This window comes from Cryptomeria japonica, chromosome 5 (assembly GCF_030272615.1).
Source record: "Cryptomeria japonica chromosome 5, Sugi_1.0, whole genome shotgun sequence".
Taxonomy (NCBI): Eukaryota; Viridiplantae; Streptophyta; class Pinopsida; order Cupressales; family Cupressaceae; genus Cryptomeria; species Cryptomeria japonica.
The window spans coordinates 711,119,017-711,142,733 of record NC_081409.1 but is presented as its reverse complement, the minus strand read 5'-3'; the positions used below and the strand labels follow the sequence as shown (position 1 = coordinate 711,142,733).

Below are 23,717 nucleotides of genomic sequence, written 5' to 3'. Positions count from 1 at the left end.
CTACAAGTATTTATGTCATCAATTGTATATAAAAAAATTAGCCTCTAATGAAATGAAACAAAAGGGAGATAAGGAAAGGATAGTTTTTTGCTCTTTTTATTGATTTTAGAATAAATGTACACCTTATCGTGACTTCAAATAGTTTTTTGAGTCAATAGTGCAATCATAATAGATCATTTTTTGTGGCACGTGCTATATGCTTTTTGGCCAAGCTCCATTTAAGAACCATGAGTTGTTACTATATTTTCTCAAGAAAATTTACTATGTGTTTGTTAGTCAAGAAGCTTCCAATTATTTTCACATTGGGGATTTTTAGGACAAAGGTAGTGGCTCTACTTAGGATAGATAAGAGCTCATGAAGTTGAAAACCATTAACAAATATTTCTAGAACAAAATTTTATTAACTACTAAGCATATTATTGCTTTTATAGACTTAAGATTACACATATACAACCATGTGGTAAGATAAAACCACGTGGCCCTAAATCATGAAAAGACAAAACTATTTAACTTTTATTTTTTTTAGGCTTCCAAGTTTACACTTTACTTAATATATTTTCTTAAATTAATATTTAACTAATTTTTGTGTCTCCACCTAATAAAATAACTAACACAATGTTACATAGAGGTTTATAAGTTTCCCCAAACAATTACCTAGAATGGAAAAACATATATCCTACATGCATAACAATAAAATATATATTTAAATAACAATAATCTAAAATAAGTCTTTATGGAGTGTGTACAACATCTAATCCTAGCATTCTCCCACTTGTTCTATACATTGCATTAGTATTATTCAATGAACTACATCATCATAACCATACAACAAAGCACATGAATATCCAACATGCCCTTGTACTTTCTCTAAAATAAGTACTATGGTTCACAAAAATCTGAACCAAATAAGATGGAAAAATGGAATGCAAAATGCAAATTCACATTAAACGGTCACTCAATAAAGCCTATTTTTTATGAATAAAATAATATGATAAGCCATAACAAATACATTTGATTGGTCTTTTTTTCTTTATATTACTTGAATGCTTAATCTTTTATTCTCTCAAAATTAATAGCATAACTTTCATATCATCATGAAAGTATGAAGACTTGATGATTGATAATGTATGATGATCGGGCTAGCTTGATAATAATAATGATAGATTGCATAAAATACTTTATCATAAGAGTGCTAAGTAGGGAAAATGAGTGAATGGTCTTATTTATATGCCTCTCACATAACATTTGATCATTGGTAGAGATCAATTAGAAATATCAATAGATAAGAAAATTTGAGAAATGGTGGGACCTATAATTATCACATTGATTGATGGTGTGGAAGGATAAAGAAGGTTAAAATGAATAGAGGAAATAAGTAAAACATTTATTTATGCCCTCCAATTCCATATGCAAATCTACAAGTGCGATAGTCTAGTGAAAGTACAAGGCATGAAAGCATAGTTTCCCTACAAGGATTTGAACCTTGGTGGCCACTTCACCAAGTCTTTTAACCACCACACTACATGTGTAAAGATGATAATAATGTGGTGGGAAAGTTAAACTAGTAACGTTAATTTTATTTTTAAAATTTAATAATTATAGTGGACCATTTCAAATCATTTTTTTTAATGTATGATGACATTATAGTAAGGATTGTCAAGTGAAGTGTTGCAATATGGCTAATGGTTGCCATTGTAGCTTTGAGAATCCTATTAATGCTTAAAATATTTTCATTGCATGATGTTAATGACCACCATTTCTCTTCTTATTGAGAGTGAAATATTTAAAATGGTAGTACAATGATTGATAATTGAAACCATAAAGCATGATCAAAAGGATACATGATCAAAAGGATCATGTATCATATTAAAATTATTGAAATAATGAATTTAAAGTGTTTTGTGATAGCCATACTATTCATTGCAAAGTTTTTGGCCTTTAGTAGTGTAACACCCAACTTTGCATATAGTTCATTCAATCTTAAAATATTACATTTTTTTGCCAATAGATAGTAAGATATATTGAGAAATTATAAATGAGATGATTGTATGCCAATATGCTTGGTATTCCTTAGTAAACATGATGAAAAATCTATTGCAAATAATTGAATCCCCTCTTGGATTGATCATTAAAGAGTACAAACACTTATTGTGACTATTAGTGTCAAAACAAAAATAAATCCATATTCTATGGAAGAAACTTATTCATTCACTTGAACACCATGAATTTTATTGTTACTTACAAGTATTGTAAAAATTCAACAAAAAACTATATATAATAACTTAATATACTCTAAAGAGGAAAGTTAATAATAAGTATGAATTACTCTATTAAAAATTCTAAAATTATACATAAACCAAAATCTCCAATTTAATTGAATCCTAATTTAAAACTGTAAACTATCAAAATAATAAATTTACAACTAGAATACCTAGGAATACATTAGATATTTATACTAATTTATTCAATAACATTCAAGCTTAGCCTGCAAGCTCGTTCTTTATTTAAACCTGCATAGCTGTCGGTCTCACTTCGGTCTGCTTGTCTGTCCACGAGTGCAGAGCTTGGCATCTGCGGAGTTCGAGGTTCCATCTTTCCCTCCAGCATCTTCCCCACTTGTTCCATGCTTGGCCTCATCTCTTCCTCCCTTTCAATGCATAACAACCCTACAGTGCCTGCTCTTCTCACCTCTTCAATATCTGCCTCTGCTGCAACACATGTTCGTCCACAATACTAATTGTCTTCCCCTGGTAAATTTGAGTCGCAACCCAAGCGGGAAAGTAATACTTACTTGAATCTTCCGTGTTTAAATCTGTTGATAAGTGATGCTGCTCTAGCATGCAGCTCCATGCAACTCCAGTTTGGACATGAAGCTATCCATTCATCAGCATGCATAAGCTATTTTTAGTTAATAGTATTTTTTTTGTTTATTCATGCAAATAAAGCATGTACTCCAGCATGCATGAATCCTTAAGACGATTTTTAGTTTTGTTTTTTGCATGAGTTTGTTTTTAGTAAATAAAGCATGTTGTGCATGCACTTATTGTATTCTTAATTTAGGGAGTAGTTTGCTTTTTTTAGTTTGAGAGCCTTAGTAGCTTTCCATGCAAAGCTAGGAATATATTTAGAACTGCAGTTATTATTTATTCTTCTAGACTGCAAATTCTTTATATATACAGCCTCTATATAATTTTTTAATTAAGCTTCAATAAAGATATTGGTGTTTTCTTCTTTTTGCTGTTATTGTTGTCTAATCAGTTGGTTCAGAGAGGATAGGTCAGGTTCAAAATTCTACAAGTGGTATCAGAACAGGTAAAATTGTTTTGGGTTAAAGTTTTATTGTTGGAATTTTGCCAAAGTTAATCATGTCGAATTCTAACCATATGCTCATTCCAGAATTTGATGGGAATGATTATGATTATTGGTGCATTAAGATGCTGACCTTTTTGATTGGAAAAGATTTGTGGGAGATTATTGAATCAGGTTATGAAGAGCCAACTGATTGGAATGCCCTTACAGCCAATGAAAGAACAACAAGAAAGGAAGCAAGGAAAAAGAATGCTCAAGCTTTGTTTCACATTCAGATAGCTCTTGATAAGAGCTTATTTCCAAGAATATCAGGAGCAACAACTGCCAAAGATGCCTGGAAGACTCTACAAGAAGCTTACCAGGGTAGTGATCAAGTTAAAGTGGTCAAGCTTCAGACATTGAAGCAAGAGTTCGAGAATTTGAAGATGCAAGAAGCTGAAAGTATAAGTGATTATTGTGTCAGAGTCAAAGATGTGGTCAATAAAATGGCTACACTTGGAGAAATTGTAAGCAATGAAGTTTTGATTAAAAAGGTGTTGAGATCTTTGACACCCAGATGGAATCATGTAGCAATAATCATAGAAGAAAGCAAGGATTTGACAAAACTACAGTTTGATCAACTGGTTGGATCCTTGATGTCTCATGAAGAAAGATTGAAAGATTCTTTTGAAGGTGTAGAGAAAGCATTTTCCTCTAAATTGCTAATCACAAAAAATGAAGATGCAAACAGCAGTAGTGCCAAAATCAATCAAGGCCAAGGTAAAGGGCAAAGCCAAAATTCTTCAAGAGGTAGAGGAAGAGGTGGCTCAAGAGGAAGTGGTGGTTTCAGAGGAAGAGGTAGAGGCAAATTTGATAAAAGAAATGTTCAATGTTACCATTGTAATAGGTATGGCTACTTTGAAAGAGAATGCAGATTGAAAGAACGTAAAAGTGCTAACTATGCTCAAGAAAGTAGTGACAATCCTCCTGATCACTTATTCTTATCTTATGCCAAGGGTGAAAATACTAGTAAAGATGTTTGGTACCTAGATTCTGGATGCTCTAACCATATGACAGGGAATGAGAAGTTGTTCTCAACAAAAGATGGAAGTTTCAAATCCAAGATCCAACTTGGTGATGATAAATCATTGGAGGTTGCTGCCAAAGGAGCTATGGAGGTCCAAACAAAAGAAGGTATAAAGAGTATTCATGATATTTATTATACTCCACAATTGAAGTACAATTTGTTAAGTGTTGGGCAGCTATGTGAGAAAAATTATAAAGTAGTCTTTGAGAATAAGACTTGTACTATCTATGATAAGAATAAGGATAATAGGGTGATCACTATTGTTCCTAAGACAAGAAATAGGATGTTACCCTTGAGGTTTGGTGAACATAACAACAGTTTGGCAAATATGGCTTATGAGGATTCAAGTTGGTTATGGCATCTCAGGTATGGGCATTTAAATTTTCATAGTTTGAAGTTTCTAACCTCACATGCATTAGTTTCTGGTTTGCCCAAGGTTGAGGAACACAAGGAGGTTTGTGAAGGTTGTGCTAAAGGAAAGCATGCAAGAGAAAAGTTTCCAAAGGGCAATGCATGGAGGGCTCATCACCCACTTCAGCTTGTTCATTCAGATATATGTGGTCCTATGCAGACTAAGAGTTTGGGTAAGTCATCATATTTCATCACTTTTATTGATGATTACTCATGAAATTGTTGGGTATATTTTTTGAAGGCGAAAGATGAAGCCTTGGATACATTCAAGAAGTTTAAAGCCCTTGTGGAAAATGAGAAAGGGTGCAAGATCAAATGTTTAAGGACTGATCATGGAGGAGAATTTTTCTCAAAGGCTTTCCAAAATTATTGTGATTTTAATGGCATCAAGAGGCGACTTACTACTGCATACACACCTCAACAAAATGGAGTAGCTGAAAGGAAGAATCGTACTGTGGTTGAAATGGCAAGGTGCACGTTACAAACCAAGGGATTGAGCAATTCTTATTAGGGAGATGGAGTTGCTACAGCGGTGTACATCCTCAACCATAGCCCCACCAGTGCACTAGAAAAGATGACTCCTTATGAAGCTTGGTATGGTAAAAGGCCTAATGTTAATCATTTCAAAGTTTTTGGTTGTTTGGCTTATGTGCATGTACCAGATCAGAATAGACAGAAGTTAGATGCAAAGAGTGAGTCATGTATTTTTATTGGGTATAGTGAGAAAAACAAGGCTTATAGATTGTATAATCCCCTCACTAACAAGCTTATTGTCTCAAGAGATGTGATTTTTGATGAAGGGGGAGTTTATGGTCATAAAAAAGGCCATGTTGAGAAGCCAAAATCTATTTTGAATGATGATATAATTGCTGATATTGATCATGAGCAGCCAACTAATGTTTCTATATCCAGTGGTTTAACTCCACCAAGCAACCCTTCATCAAGTTCTTTAGTACCAAGTTCAAATCTAGCTTCTTCTCCAAGTTCTACAAGGAAAGTAAGGAGATTGAGTGATATCTACCAGAGGAGTGGAAATCAAGTACATGAAGAAAACCCAGTAGGTGAAACAGTGAATTTTGCTTTATTAGCCAAGGCTAATTTTGAACCATCATGTTTTGAAGATGCATGTACTAATGAGGTTTGGGTGAAAGCCATGGAAGAAGAGATGGATTCCATTCACAAGAATGATACTTGGGAGTTAACAGAACTTCCACATGACAAAAAAAGGATTGGCACCAAATGGGTCTACAAGACCAAATTTAACAATGATGGGAGTGTTGAAAGACACAAAGCGAGATTAGTTGCTAAAGGCTTCACACAAAAATATGGAAATTATTATGAAGAGACATTTGCACCAGTAGCAAGACAAGAGACCATAAGAATGCTGATTTCATTAGCAGCTCAAAAGAAGTTGAGCATACATCATATGGATGTGAAAAGTGCCTTCTTGAATGGTTACTTAGAAGAGGAAGTATATGTGGAGCAGCCACAAGGTTTTGAAGTGGAAGGAAAAGATAATTATGTCTACAAGTTGAAGAAGGCTTTGTATGGCCTCAAGCAAGCACCAAGAGCATGGTATGCCAGGATTGATGGATACTTTCAGGAGAATGGCTTCCAGAGAAGTAAGAGTGATCCTACCCTATACTAAAAACAAGAAGGTATTGATATTCTCATCATAAGTTTGTATGTTGATGATCTTTTGTATATGGGTAGTAGTTCTAAGATGAAAGATGAATTCAAAGCTGCTATGATGAAAGAATTTGAGATGAAAGATCTTGGTCTAATGAAATATTTTCTAGGAATGGAGGTTTATCAAAGTAAGGATGAGATTTTCATTTGTCAAACAAAGTATGCACAGGATATGCTGAAGAAATTTAATATGACGGATTGTAACCCTGCCTCCACTCCAAGTGCTCATGGAGATTTTTTATATAGAGATGATGGTGCTGATTTAGTTGATGAGACAACTTACAGAAGTATTGTGGGGAGCTTGATGTTTCTAACCCACACGAGGCCAGATATTGCTTATTCAGTTTCACTTGTTTCAAGGTATATGACAAATCCATCTGAAATACATATGAAGGCAGCCAAGAGGATTTTGAGGTATGTGAAAGGGAATTCAAGTTTTGGTATTCATTACTACTCTTCTGAAAAGTTCGATCTTGTAGGCTTTAGTGATTCAGATTGGGGAGGTAGTATGGATGACCGTAAATCTACATCTGGAAATTGTTTTTCTTTTGGTTATGGTTTGATTACCTGGAGCTCGAAAAAACAAAGTATTGTTGCCCTCTCATCTACAGAAGCAGAGTATGTTGCAATTACCTCAGCAAGTACACAAGCCCTTCGGCTCAGAAAAGTTTTGGAAGAAATTGGAGAAAAACAAATTCAGCCTACAGTAATTTATTGTGACAATGTGAGTGCCATCAAGTTAGCTAAGAATCCGGTTCATCACAGCAGAACAAAGCATTTTGATTTGAAATATCACTTCATACGAGATTTGGTGCAAAAGAAGGATGTCGAATTGAAGCACATCAACACCCAAGATCAACTAGCAGATATATTCACCAAAGCAGTTGCGAAAGCTCAGTTTATAGCACTACGAGATAAGATTGTCAGCCCTCTCAGCATCAAGGGGGAGTATGTTGATAAGTGATGCTACTCTAGCATGCAGCTCCATGCAACTCCAGTTTGGACATGAAGCTATCCATTCATCAGCATGCATAAGCTATTTTTAGTTAATAGTTTTTTTTTGTTTATTCATGCAAATAAAGCATGTGCTCCAGCATGCATGAATCCTTAGGACTATTTTTAGTTTTGTTTTTTGCATGAGTTTGTTTTTAGTAAATAAAGCATGTTGTGCATGCACTTATTGTATTCTTAATTTAGGGAGTAGTTTGCTTTTTTTTAGTTTGAGAGCCTTAGTAGCTTTCCATGCAAAGCTAGGAATATATTTAGAACTGCAGTTATTATTTATTCTTCTAGACTGCAAATTCTTTATATATACAGCCTCTATGTAATTTTTTAATTAAGCTTCAATAAAGATATTGGTGTTTTCTTCTTTTTGCTGTTATTGTTGTCTAATCAGTTGGTTCAAAGAGGATAGATCAGGTTCAAAATTCTACAAAATCCACACTTCTTCAGCCAGAAATGATTTCCAAGAGTGTCATACCAAAACTGTAAACATCAACCTTGGGACTGATGGGAAGACCAGAAATCCCCTCTGGAGCCAAATACCCTCTTGTTCCTCTCATTGTTGTCAGTACACGGCTGAAATCTCTACCCACAAGCTTTGCCAACCCAAAATCTGCCAACTTGGGTGAAAAATTACCGTCTAGCAGAATGTTTTCGGGCTTTAAATCGCCGTGAATGATGCGATCCCTACACTCCTCGTGGAGATGAACTAAACCTCGCGCAGTGCCTAAAGCGATCTGGAATCGGGTCTTCCAGTCCAGTACCTTCCGTTTTCTTTTTGAATTACTAGTGAACAGTAAAGAATTGAGGGAGCCATTGAGCATGTAATCATAGACCAGTAACCGTTTAGGTCCTTCTGCACAAAAACCCCGAAGTCTGATCAAATTCGCATGTTGTATGTTGCCAAGAGAGCCGATTTCTGCTCGGACTTGTTTATCAAGTTGTCTTGAACCTTCCAATTTTTTTACGGCCACAAGTGTACCGTCTGGTAGAGATCCTTTAAACACTGAGCCGAATCCTCCACTTCCCAACTTAGACCTGAAATTCCTAGTTGCAATCTTCAACTCCATGTAACTAAACATTCTAAGAAAACAGTCCGGGGAATCCACAGACGTGTCTACTGGTGGTGGTAGCCGATACTTTTGCCACATTAAAAATGAAAAGAGACTCAAAGCAAGAGCAAGAGCGAGAGCACTCATAATAATTATGGTTTTCAATTTGGAAGAGGACGGTGGCTTATGAAACTTTGGAGATGCAGAGGCAGCAACTCGAATGGAGACAGTCCATCGGCTATTTGATGGAGAGTTATGCATGTTTAGCAAATCTCCGGACCAGATTTGACAGGGTCCTGAAAGAGAATTGAAAGCAAAGGCAGTGCACGAGCAGTTGCGGAGGCAGGCTTTCTGGCAGTCTGCCTTTGTGGATGCGGGGTATGACGAAGCTGAATCATCTGACAGCGTTACACCAGGCTCGATAAATTCATCAATGCTGCTTTTTTTGGTATCGCAGTTTAATGGGCTCTTGCGAACACAGCCACTAGACCACCACTCTTGCGAGTCCCAGGCACGATTGTCTTTGGGGATGAAGCCTTCGACACAGCGGCAGAACAAAAGATTGTTGGAGTTGCAGCTTCCGTAAGCGCCACAAAAACCATATACGGCGCATTGATCTCTGGGGCGATATCCCTGCACGGTCCATCTATTACCACTAAATAAAGCATATTCTTGTATTTCTCCAGACTTGAGTTGGAGAAACGAGGTATCCCTCTCAGTGATTTATAACTGACATAAAAACCAGAGCTAGTATTTTGAATGCTGAGGGTGTAGAACACCCCGTTTATCATTTCTGGAACTGCACTGAAAGTTTTGCCGTCCCAAATTCCAGTCTCCCAATACTGGACAGAATTGTTCCATTTTAGCACGAATTGTATAGCTCCAGATGGATCCCACTGAACGGAGAAAAGCCCAGGAGAGGGATCCAGTGGGCTTTTCCAACTGACTATCTTTTGCTTTCCACCGAACCTCATCTCGGGCAACAAGGTATCTCCAGGATAGTCGAAACTCTGACAAACAATCTCAGATTTGTTTTCGTCGCTCAGCATTAAAAAATTACCAGAATCTAACAGCACAGCCTGCAAGCACTTCTACGATATGTCGACGGACCAAAGGGACGTGCCCTCAGCGTCAAACAGTCTGAGATTACCTTCTTTTGACAGATTCAAAACGCCAGGCCTGTTTTTCGCCGGAGTCTCCCTATTAGCCACCCAAACGAATATCTTCTCTGGTACGTTGGCATACCAGATACAAATGTACCAGTTGTAGTTTCCATTTGGGCTGAAAACTCCCAATTCAAACGTGCCGTTCTTGGAAATTATTGTCTGATTTCCAGCAAGCGAGGCACCCAAGGCAAGAGAATCTCCCCTGCCAAAATGGCTATTTTTTCACTTTTGAACCGTATTTTACAGCTTAAAAAATCAGTAGAACGTATGCATTGACATGCTATTTTTTCTAAAACTGTATAGATGACACTTTAAATTATAAATAAACCGTAAAAAAGTATAGTAGGTAATATATATATTAGTTTAGAATGTTTATTATAAAACTACAAATTTATTTAGAATATTTTGAAATGGAAGGATTTAGAATATGGAAGGATGTAGTTGTAAGTTATAATCAGTATAGTGAGAGCGAAGATCATATATGGTAGGAAACCGTTCCTTTCCATTTCGGTGTTATTTGTTTTCATATTTAGTGAATTGATCGGATTATATAGTAGAATCAGGACTAAAACTCCGAAATATCAGGCACCATTTCTCTGAATCTCTTCTTGTCTCAACCCATGAGTTACGGTAACAGTAATAAAACTATAAATTGCATCATAAAGGTTCAATGTGGACGTACGTATTAGAAAGAAATTTATCAGATATATAAGATTATAATATGACTACCTTTTATATATATATATATAAATAAAGTATGTTGAAATATATTCTTTTTTAGGTGCCTATTTGACTTTAGGATGGAAAACTAATTAAAAATAAGTGTCTTGAGAAGGATATCTCTTGGCGATGCAACACGAAAGACATTAAATAAGTTATTATATAAACATACAAACATGAAAGACATTAAATAAGTTTTTTTTTAAGTCTACAATATATATTATTAAATACCATTATGTTAATATAATAATACGAATATATTATGTTCATGATCCCTAACCATAATTTGACTATAATCATATATAATGTTAGGATCATATTTAGGTTTAGGTTTAGGTTTAGGTTTGGGTGATGCTACAATTAGATTTAAAATTTTCTAGGATAATGCTTAAATTAGGGTTATGCTAAGTTTAGGGTTAAAGTATTGTAGGATAATTCTTGGGTTGAATTATATTTAGATTAGGGTTAGTGTTAAGGTTAGCTTAAATTAGGGGTATGGTAAATGTTAGGTTACAATTAAGGTTACTATTGTAGGATCAATCTTAGGATTGTGGTTTGTGTTTAAATGTAGTTTAGGTTATAGTTTTATTAGTGTTATGGTTCAAGCATAATCAAGGTTATTGTTAACATTACATTAGAGTTGGGGTTCAATGCGAGGGAAATCTCTGAGTTACGATTAAGGTTATAGTTTTACAGTTAGAGTTCAATAATGATTAGGGTTTGAATATGGTAATGGTTTAATTCTAGTCAAGATTTAATTATGGTTAGGGTTTAATTAAAGTATGGATTATAGTTCAATTATGGCTAGAAATAGGGGTCAAGTTGTAGTTAGGGTTTGATTCTAGGGTTAGGCTTTAGTTCAGGGTTAGGTTATAATGATTAGTTTTCAATTAGGGTAAGACTACATTTAGGGTTATGGTCGCACTACAATTAAGGTTACTATTCTATGATAATGCTTGGGGTAAGGGTTGGGGTTAAATTAGGGTTAGGGTCAACATTCTAAAGAGATATTAGGATTATATCTTAAATTAATATTGGGGTTAGGGTTCAAGTAGAGTTAGATTAAGGTTCAAGTTGTAGGTGGGGTTTAATTCTATGGTTAGAGTTAAGTTTTTGGTTACGTTAGGGTTGAAATTCATTAAGAGGAATTAGCATCAAGAGTTTAGGTTATAGTTGATAAGAATTAGGGTTCAATTACAATTACAGTTTGATTATGGTAAGATTAGATTATGGTAAGGTTCAATTAGGTCTAGATTAGGGATACTATCAAGGTTAGGGTTTTATAATGATAAGGTTTAATTATAGTATGGATTAAAGTTCAATTAGGATTAGAAACAGGGATCAAATTGTAGTAAGGGTTTGATTCTAGGGTTAGAGTTTTATCTAGGGTTAGGTTATAATGATTAGGTTTCAATAAGGGTAATATTAGGTTTAGGGTTATGGTTCTGCTACAATTAGGGTTACTATTCTAGGATAATGCTTGGGGTAAGGATTGGAGTTAAATTAGGGTTAGGGTTAATGTTATGTTACAATCGAGGTTAGTATTGTAGGATAAATTTTGGGGTTATGGTTAGGGTTAAAGTATTGTTTGAGTTATAGGTTAATTATAATTATAGTTTAAGAATAATTAGGGTTGGGGTTAATATTATATAAATACTATTCTTAATTGGGTCAACATTCTAAAAAGATATTAGGATTATATCTTAAATTAATATTAGGGTTAGGGTTCAAGTAGAGTTAGATTAAGGTTCATGTTGTAGGTAGGGTTTATTTCTATTGTTAGAGTTAAGTTTTATTTAGGCTAGGGTTGAAATTCAATAAGAGGGATTAGCATTAAGGGTTAAGGTTATAGTTAATTAGAATTAGGGTTCAATTACAACTATAGTTTGATTATGGCAAGATTAGATTATGGTAAGGTTTAATTAGGTGTAGATTAGGGATACTCTCAATGATTAGGTTTAATAATGATAAGGTTTAATTACAGTATGGATTATAGTTCAATTAAGGTTAGAAATAGAGATCAAATTGTAGTTAGGGTTTGCTTGTTGGGTTAGAGTTATGTTTAGGGTTAGGTTATAATGATTAGGTTTCAATAAGGGTAAGATTAGGTTTAGGGTTATGGTTGCACTACAATTAGGGTTACTATTCTAGGATAATGCTTGGGGTAAGGGTTGAGGTTAAATTAGGGTTATTGTTAATGTTATGTTACAATTAAGGTTAATATTGTAGGATAAATTTTGAGGTTATGTTTAGGGTTCAAATATGGTTTTCTTTATAGGTTAATTAGCATTATGGTTCAAGAAAATTTAGCGTTAGGGTTAATATTAAATAAATAATATTCTTAATTTGGTCAATATGTTGTAGAGATATCGAGATTATTTCTCAAATTAATATTAGGATTACTGTTCAAGTAGGATTAGATTAAAGATAATGTTGTATGTAGGGTGTAATTCTATGGTTATAGTTAAGTTTTTAGTTAGGTTAGGGTTGAAATTCAATTAGAGGGATTAGGAATAAGGTTTAAGGTCATAGTTAATTAGGTTTAGGGTTCAATTTTAATTACAGTTTAATTATGGTAAGGTTCAATTAGGCCTAGATTAGAGAAATTATAAAGGTTAGGGTTTGATAATGATAAGGTTTAATTATAGTATGGATTATAGTTCCGTTAGTGTTAGAAATAGGGGTCAAATTGTAGTTAGGGTTTGATTCTAGGGTTAGAGTTTACTTTAAGGATTTGTTATAATTATTAGGTTTTAATTAGGGTAATATTAGGTTTACAGTTATGACCGCATTGTAATTATGGTTACTATTATATGATAATGTTTGGTGTAAAGTCTGGCTTAAAATTAGGGTTAGGATTAATACAATATGTTACATTAAGTTTAGTATTGTAGGATAAATTTTTGGGTTATGGTTAGGGATAAAAAAAGGATTTAGTTATAGGTTAATTAGCCTTATGATTCAACAATAATTAGGGTTAGGGTTAATATTATATAAATACTATTCTTAATTGGGTGAGTATTATGAATAGATACTAGAGTTATGTCTTAATATATTATTGGGGTTAGGGTTCAAGTAGGGTTATATTAAGGTTTATATTGCAGGTAGAGTTTAATTTTATGCTTAGAGTTAATTTATTGATTAGGTTAGGGTTGAAATTCAATTATTAGGATTAGGAGTAAGGGTTAGGGTTGTAGTTATTTAGATGTATTATTCAATTACAAGTACAGTTTGATTATGGTAAGATTAGGTTATGGTTAAGGTTCAGTTAGGTCTATATTAGGGATATTGTCAAGGTGAAGGGTTTGATATAAGGTTTAATTATATTTAGTGCTAGTATTATATTTCAATTAGGATTATAATTAGGGTTATGATTCAATTACTTTAGTGTTAGGGTTAAATTAGGACTAGAGTTCAATTAGGTTTATGGTTTGACCTAGAATTCAATTAGAATTAGCCTTAAAGTTGTAGTTAGGTCTTGATTGTTGGCTTATAGTTAAGTTTAGTGTTAGGTCATGGGTAGGTTCTAATTATGATAAGATTAGGTTATGGATAAGGTTAAATTAGGCTTAGATTAGGGATACTAGTTGAAGTTTAATTAGAATTTGTGTGAGGGTTAGGACTAAGGTTACATTAGGGTTAGGGATCATATTAAGTTATAATTAGTGTGATCATTGTAAAAATTTATATGGTTTTAGGATTATGGTTCAATTACAATTAATGTTTATATTAGGGTTAGGGTTGAAGAAGTATTTTATTTAGTATTACAATTCAATAAGATTTCAATTAGAAAAGGTTAGGGTTATTATTAATATTCAATCATAATTGTAATAAGTATTATATGTATTCAACATAAAGAAAAGAATGATTGTTTAAAAAATATATATTGAATATGTTTTATTTAATAGGAAATATGTTTTAAAAAAAGAATTTAGAATAAAAACATACTAGCATGTAGGACTCAAACACAACTCAACAAAAAAATTACTTATTACTTAATATTTAGTGAGATCCAAAATGTTGACATCCCATATATTCTTTTATTTTAATTAAAACATTATAATAGAAATTAGCATGCATGATCATGCATCTGATAGTATCATATAAGTAATGTTATAATAAACCTAATATTTTTACCTCAAGAAAAAATAATGTGAAGTAAGTCTTAAAATATTGTAAATAAAAAACCAGCATTTGGTACAATATTTATCAAATATGAACCTATGAAAATCTAAAATTCCATGTATCAATCATAACAGATTTTTTTTACGTCACCTAGGGAGTATTATTATATAAAAGGTTATAAACTCATTGTTGGTTATGTAAATCACAAACTCTATATTTAATTCATTGTTTGATCTACAAATGAATTTTATTAATTAAATAAAAAGAATAAAATTTCTAATGATAAGTATCTTGTAGGCAAAATTTGTAGTGCTTAAAATATATGCTTTTAATTTAAAACACACTTTCATATGCGTTGGAAATGTTTTTATTGATTAATTAATTTATTGTTTGTTTCAGGAATGAATCATATAAACCCTCACTTAGTATAAATAGCAGCGCTAAAGGAGTACACTATTATGTCAAATATATACAATCCTTTGCAGATAGGTATTCAAGAATATACCTCTTAAAGGTTTTATGTACCATACAAACTAGTTGCTTTAAAGAAGGCATAATTCCTAAACTAACATAGATCAATTTTTTTGTTATGGTAATGTTGTCTCGGAACAATAAAATCTATAACACAATAGAAAATTGTTCTTTAATCCAACTATAAAACAATTAGAATAATAGAAATAATTTTTTATTTTTTCTTAGTCAAGCCTTTTTGCCTTAGATGTGGTGAGCAATATCTTTGGAAGCACAGATCAATCTTAAAGTCATGAGCAATATCTTCAATGAACCTTTGGAAGTGCAACTTTCTCATAAGGACCTCAGTGCTCTTCTTGTATTTGTGGATCTTACGAAGGGCAACAGCGTCAAGCTTGAACCTATGTGGCTTCTCTCTGCTTTGTACGACCATTACCTCGATCGACATCCTTGCTGTTTGCTTTGTATGACCATTCTTCACCCAGAGAATTATTCTCTTTGATGACCCTATTGTTGGTTGATACAAAGAATAAAATGACTTAAACAACAACAAACCCCCAAAATTTCTTCAACATCACTTCAATATTGCAAGCCCATTTGCAGCAATAAATGTCATCCAAAATAGCTTTAAAAGTGAATGATCTATTTCTGCAACACTTAAACATGAAATAGAAAGCTTTATCACACCCAATTTAAATATATTTCTATTAACAGGTTTAGAAAATTAGATCAAATTGACAAGCTCTATCAATTGATCTAGATTAAAATGGTCAGTCAACAATTTCTCTAATAAAAACCTTAAAATTACCACTTCAGCAATGAAGCTAGCAACGATGCATTGGATTTAACGCTCTAAACGATTTAGAACTCTCAACTTTTATTCAAAATCTCTATTTAATACTGATTTTTTGTTAAAAAAAAAAAAGGGAAGGAAAGTAGCTAATCACAAAACAACGATAAACCCAAAAAAACCCTAAAATACGAGCACCGCATGCTGATGCAATTTTTATATCCTTCCTTCAACTATACATTCATCCTTACATGTAAATGGACTTGATAAATAGATATTACAAATGTTGCGCACCCTTTCACCATGCTCTGACACTTTTCTCTTTATCGCTATGTATGACTACTTCAATCTTCAATCTTCTTCATAGCTTTATCATCAATTTATTACGATGGATCTAATATAATGTCGTACATTACAGAATGGCATATCCTGTCTACTAAATATAATATTACTACAAAACATTGTTAGTTTTTTGGGTTTTTCTCTATCAGCAATACACATAGCAATAAATATAAGAAAAGCGTTTTATAAAAGGGCTCTGAACTTCATGGTAAGGTATAATATCTATAAATACCTATAAAGGTGCTCTTGCTAAGATTTTATTACATCTGTTGGTGCATCGTAAGGTACTTAGCCGAAAACAAATATGTGCTTTCATGCATGGCAGGATACTTCCGCGATAATGCCATTTTCATCACCATCTCGTAGTTCCCAAAGCAGACAAGGATTTTAGAAACTATGTGGGAAAAGACTGCTGGAAAGAAGGGACCAGAATTTCATAATTTGAAAGATGCACAAATGAAGCTGCAAAAATTAATTTTGAGTCAATCTAAACCAAATCTAGTGGTTTTGGATGATGTATGGTCCAGAACAAACTTGGAAAATTTTCTATTTGAAGGAACAAGATACAAAACTCTTGTAACTACCAGAGACATTTCCACTATTTCCACAACCTCAACTAACCAGCTGTATCAGTTGCCATTGTTGTGCCCAGAGGATGCGCTATCACTTTTCCATTTCTGGGCTTTTGGACAACGATCAATCCCAAGCACTCTAAATGCATATATAGTAAAGGAGGTATATAAATTTCTTTCCATTAATTATTGGAGGATAAGAGTATACATAAATGCGATCTGCGAGTAAGAAAAAATAATCCAATATTATATTGAAAAACTATTTTTAAATGAATAGACAAGTGCGTCTACAGGTTTTTTGTACATGAGATATATCAAAAGGGTCAAAGGACTTGATGCATATTCACATACCTGTGAATCTCTAATGTATGGTCACCCTTCCACTCAATTATTTGCTATGGCAATATCACCCTTCCCTCTTCTCTCCCCATAGATGTCCATTCCTGTATGCATGCGTATCATGAAATATGGATTTTAGTTGTATGAATGCTTTACAAGATGAAATTCAAGACAATACGTAGAAGATAAAAGACATTGCATAATATAGAAAGCACATGCCATTATTTTATTAGAACATCTACTCTAAGTACACTAATAGCAACAGGCCTGTAAATACCTTCTCAGATTTTGGCGATTAATATTTCTAACCTGAAATGGCGTTCACAAGCTAAAAGCTTTTTTCTGAATTTGAACCACTTGATAAGATCCCTTCTCTCTGTTGACAAATTTTCTTCTTCAGTATATTCACAATTTATAGAACCAAATTTAAAATGCAGTGATCGTATATCCATGAGTTTCTTATTCCTTATCACTTCCACTTTCATGAGTTGGTAACTGCCATTTCTATGCACTAATTCACTTCCACTTCCATGCAATTGTAACAGATCCAATTTCTAATTGTAACAGATCCAAGGATAGCTTCACTTCCTTGTTGCAACTGTAGGGTACCCCTCTCAGCGTAAATAGCACTGTGAAAAATAATATATAAGAAGACTTCGATTTCTTTTAATATTTTAAATTAATTTTTTTATGGAGTGTTAAATAGTTTCTTATTTGAAAACATTTGAATCATTTTTCTTCTTTATATAATGGTATACATTGATTTTCATATGTTTATATCAATACACTAGGAAAGCAAAGGAGATGTATAAATTAAACACCATCAATTATGGAGTCTTAAATAGTTTCTTATTTGAAAACGTTTGGAATTGTTTTTCATGTTTATATAATATTATACATTAGTTTTCATGTGTTTATATCTATAGATTAGGAAAGAAAAGGAGATGTATATATTAACACAATATCAATTGTGGCTTTATTCATTATGAATGCCCATGTCATTTTTGTGGATTTAGTGTTGACCACCAAGAGTAATAGGAGCAATGGGATGAATTATGGATAAATATATTTGTTTTTTCTTATTTTATGCATTATTCTTTGTATGCCCAATATATTCTTTTATAAGAAAACATGATTTGCATAGTACAATAATTTTCCTTGCATTTTCTATCAAATGATGAAACAAGTAATTTAGATAAAAATAAGACATTTGGTGAATCCAAATTGAAAGAGAACTTAAATAATTCATCAAGCTTATAAAATTTTAATCAACATAAGTGTAAAATAGATCAAATCAAATAAAATTCAATAGTTGACATTACTATTAGATAAAAGTATCATAAAAATTTCACTAGCTTGCAAAAATCCATGTATCTAGACAACTTATGGACTCCCCAAAGTAATATGATAGATGGAAATCATCACAATGAATATAAAGAGTAACAAATCAATGGGATCTTACCACTTTTACTAAATGGGGTGAAATGGAAGAAGACAGCCTTTATAGAATGTTATACAAAGATCTAGAAGAACAAAAGATAAAGAGGATCATATTAAGATACCTGTTGAGAACTATGGAAAAGATTTCAAATTCTTACAAAAAATAGGATATGATGGAAAAGGTCCTCTTGGATTGCAAAAATATGGAATTTTGGAACCTATTCAACCAAAACTAATACTAAAGAAAGGACATACCTAAGGACTAGGATATGCAACCTTGAGGTTGACATATCCCTAGATCTCAAGTGGCACTCCAAATTGGTCCTTCAAGTTCCACTAATGATTCTACATCACTTGAATAATATTTTCTATCAATAGATTCCAATGAATGGGAATGGGATTTCGATAAGTCACACATAGATTACCCATAATGGATATCAAACATTGTGCGCATTGGAAAAATAGATGGTAGTATGAGAGTGTGTACAGACATTAGAGACATCAACAAGGCTTTTCCTAAAGATGATTTACCACCACCTAACATAAACTTAATTGTTGATCTCACAGTCATACATGCAATATTGTCACTCATGGATGGATTCTCTAGTTATAATTAGATCAAGATCTTACCTGAGGATCAACACAAGACTACTTTCACTTATCCTTGGAGAAATGTTTGGTGGAACATCATGCACTTTGGGCTAAAGAATGTAGGTGCTACCTATCCAAGATCTATGACCATAATATTTCGTGACATGATGCATACCTTAATGGAAGATTATGTAAGTGACCTCTTAGGAAAGTCACTCACAAGAGAATACCATTTGAATATTCTAACTAAAATATTTACTTGAATGGAGAAATAGAAAGTGAGATCAAATTCCAAGATATGTGTCTTCGAGGTAACTTCTAGGAAGCTATTAGGATACATTTGTGTCACATAGAGGTAATGAAGTGGATCCTACAAAAGTCAAAGCTATCTTAGAGATGCCATTTCTAAAGAATATCAGTCAAATTTGGTCATTACAAAGGAAACTTCAGTCAATTCACAAATTTATAGCTCAACTTGTAGACAAATGTCATCCATTCACACATTTGCTACATAAGAATATCAAGTTCAGATGGGATGATAAATACCAACAAGAATTTCAATTGATCAAAGATTATTTCATGAATCCATGAGTTCCTATGCCATCAATTGAGGGAAAACCTTTACTACTTTACATATCAACAAAAACAATGGCATTAGGGGCACTTCTAGCATAACAAGATTATGAAGGGAAGAAAAAATACATCTATTATATCTGTCAAACACTAGAAGGATATGAACTTAATTATAACCCTATTAAGTGTGCATGTCTTGTTGTATTTTTTTCTTCGCAAAATCAACAACACTATATGCTCACATCAGGCAAAGCTTTTAGTAAAGAATAATTCACTCAAATACTTAATTAGTAAATCACCTCTCACAGGCAAATTGGCTAAGTGGGTAATAATCCTAAGTGAATTTAATATCGAGTATGTTGACAAAAAGACTAGTAAAGGACAAGTCATTTTAGATTACTTAGTATATGCAGGAATGATTGATGGTTATCCATTAATTTTAGAATTTCTAGATGAATCTAGCCTAGCAATTACACAATCAGAGCTATGCCAACTCTATTTTGATGGATTCATCACACAACATGTAGTTGTTACAAGCAAATTTTTTGTAACACCACAAGGAAATTGCATCCCAAAGTTATATCAATTATACTTTTGCACTAAAAACATAGTAGAATATGAGGCACTCACTATAGATCTATGGACTGTAGTACAATGGAGGATCTAAGATCTTCATGTTTTTTATAACTCCCAACTTTTAATCTAACAAACAAATAGTGACTATCAAACTATGGATGAAAATTTGATTATTTATAAATAGATGGTAGATGATTTAAAGAAATATTTTGTAGAGATATTTTTTGAGAATATTCCTAGAGACAAAAACCAAGAAGATGATGCCATGGATACAATTACATCTTTGTTTGTCATGTTGTAGGATAGGATCCATTGCGAATTCTTGATACATAATCTCTTGGTCCCTACGTATGAGATCTCTTTGTCTAAGCTCATATGTGTTACTAGTCTAGATTCCCCTTGTTATGGTGATATATTTTTTACCTCTGCAATAATACCCTTCCACCCAACCTTTCTAACAACAAATTTTATACTTTCATTTGCCAAACTTCCTAATATGTCATCATTTCCAACACTCATTAACATTGGTGTCTCCCTGGTACACTCATTAGATGTGTAGAAAGTGAGGAATTTTACTATGTTGTGATAATTTCATGAAGGTATATGTGAGGCTCACTCTAGTGATTCAATGTTAGCTAGGAAATTGATGATGATTGGTTACTACTGGCCCATAATGACAAAATATGACTATCAATTTGTCAAAAAGTGCAAATAATATCATATTCATGAAGATTTAATACGTGCACCAACACAAGAACTACAACTGATTGCAACCCCTTTGCCATTTTGTTAATGGGGACTTGACCTTGTAGGTAAGATTCAACCTCCATTCTCTAATGGCCATAAGTTAATAATAACCACCACTGAGAATTTCACAAAGTGGATTGAAGTTCTTCCCCTAACACAATTCATCAACAAGAAAATCACCACATTCATACTTAGTTACATTACATGTTGGTATGATGTTCACTATTCCATCATCATGGATAATGGGCATCTTTTCAAGAATCAAGATGTTCATGAACTCTATGATAAATTCTAGATCCAGCATCATTTTTCCACTCTATACTACCCCCAATGAATTGATCGAGATGAGGCACCTAACAAAAATATCCTAAAAATCCTTAAGAAAACAGTCAATGATGCTGGGCGTGATTGCCACATACAACTCAATGCTACAGTATGGGCCTATCGCACAAGTGTTTGCACACCCATTGGAGCCACATGCTACTCACTTATCTATGTTATAAAAGCTCTTTTATCCATTGAGGTTGAGTTAACATGTAGTGTCCCTCCTAGACTTGCATTTTGATTTGTGTTTACATAGACTTACTTAGACTTATGATGGTTATTTGGATGGTTATTTGTGACTCTTCTGCAATATTAGATGGTATCATCGATGTTAGGATTTATGTGGATTATATGACTTGTGATGATACTAACCTTATTTCATGATAATTATTCTATGCGATATTTTGATATTATATTGTGTTACTATCTTCATGAGTAGAGATGATGTCATATCACTCATTGTGAGCGGGATATGTCATTGTGATTCTCTATCACTTGTATTTTTATTATGAGGTATATGTATTGTATATGTTGTGTTGGTCTTTGATGTAGGTTTGCAGATACCAGACATCGACTCCACTTGGTTTCACAGGTCTGAGCGTGTCTTTATCCCAATGGCAAGTTGTTAGAGATGTCATAGTTTCCCTCACACACTCTAGGTCTAAGATGTGTACCTTGTCGATTGCGCCATGACACAAGTTATGGTTAGAATCTTGCGTTATGTTTGTCCCCTTGATGTAACTGGGTTTGAGTCTATGTTTATGTGAATATTGTGTAATTGTTCGATTATTTGATTATGGATATTTATTTCATTATTTTAGGATGATGATTTCTTTGTGATTTAATTTAACCAATTAGGATTTATTTAATTGGTTTATTGAATTAATACTTGATTTGACCATTGTGTATATTCAATCATAAATTATATATTTATTTAATTGTTATTTAATGATTTATCCATTATTGATTTACTGTTTATTTGTGTTGTTTTAATGTTGAATATTTATTTATTTATTTGAGGATTATCAATTATTTGATAATATTTATTATTTTTATTTTCTAATTGATTATTATGAGTGATGAATTATTATTATTTAGTGTATTATTATAAATTGTGTTTATCATTAATTACAAAATGAATATATATTACCTACCCTTCCATATGAATGGTTGAATATTAATAGATAGGTAAATTATATCGATGAAATATTACTCGCATCGAAACTATATAGGTTTGGTGAATAATATAGTTTTTTGGAATATTTTTATTGGTTAGCTTCCAATATAGTTTTTGAATTAATTTTTGTATTTATCCGGCTTCCTTTGCATTCATGGGGGTTGGAAAAATTCAAGAGCCTGAATATTTTTTATTCTTGGGAGATCTTGCATTGGCTTTGGATTCATTTTGTTGAAGGTTTTTGGTGGATTCAGAATGTGCTTTCAGATTTCAACTTGTTTTGTCTTTTTCCAGGTTGGTTCCATTTGTCGGCACTGTGCATTTTTTATTCTGGAAAGATTGTTTCTAGTTTCTTGAAAAGATTGCTTGGGGAAAATGGTTTGTGATTTGTAGAAGTTTAATTGCTCTTTTATAGTATGTTGAGTTAGGGAGAAATTGCATTCCATTGATTCTAGAAATTGTATTCCTGAAAGTCCTTTTTGTGTCTTCTTTGTGTCTAGACAAGTCTTTATCTTCTATCAATATTGGATGTTAATTAGAGATTACAGTTGTGTATTCTCTTGTGTTTATTTTAAATCTTCCCTTGTTTGAGCTAGTTTTGGAAGCTCAGTTCCTATTTGATGGTTGAAAGTTCCATGTGATTGCACTGTGAAAATGCAGACACTTCCAACCACTTGCATAGGTTTCAATTGATCACTATTGTGACTTTTTGAGTCTCTATATGGTTTTTGCAACTTTTTCTTTCTCTCCCTTGCTGATTTAGCTCCCTAAACCTTAGATTTAGCTTTGTAGGAGAAATGATTTCCTAAGTAAGTTATACCAGTGAGTATGCAATTGATGTTTTTGGTTGTCCTTGATGTAAATTGGATGTCTTATACCCTCTGTGTGTATTATGTGGGCTGGTGTTAACCCCTGTGCAAGTCTGAGTCAATGTGTTAGCCTTATGTGCCTATTTTGCTCATTATCTGCATTTTTGCAAAAAATGTTGCAAGAACTACCAAAAATGCTACTATATGGATAAAAAATGCCATCATACCTACAAAATAAGCCATGGTACATTCCAAGGGCACCAATCTGCATTCCAAGAGTGTTGAGCTAAGTTTTGGGAGGTCCAGATTGCTTTGGAGTTCCTGATTTATAGATGCAAGCCAATTGACCAAAAATGCCATTCAAGAGACCAAAAATTCTATAGTATCAACCCAAAAATCCATAGTAAGTGCCATAAATTCTAGGTC

At 33.0% G+C, this 23,717-nt stretch overlaps 1 protein-coding gene across 1 annotated transcript; it reads right to left on the bottom strand.

Annotated features, from left to right (window-relative positions):
• Positions 1-2,460: 2,460 nt before the first annotated feature.
• LOC131876105 (G-type lectin S-receptor-like serine/threonine-protein kinase At2g19130) lies at positions 2,461-8,790 on the bottom strand. The gene is made up of 2 exons (XM_059220893.1): positions 7,956-8,790; positions 2,461-2,708 (listed from the first exon to the last, which is right to left on the bottom strand). The coding sequence occupies exons 1-2, from the start codon at positions 8,788-8,790 to the stop codon at positions 2,461-2,463; spliced, it is 1,083 nt and encodes a 360-aa protein (XP_059076876.1).
• Between the last annotated feature and the right edge of the window lie 14,927 nt (positions 8,791-23,717).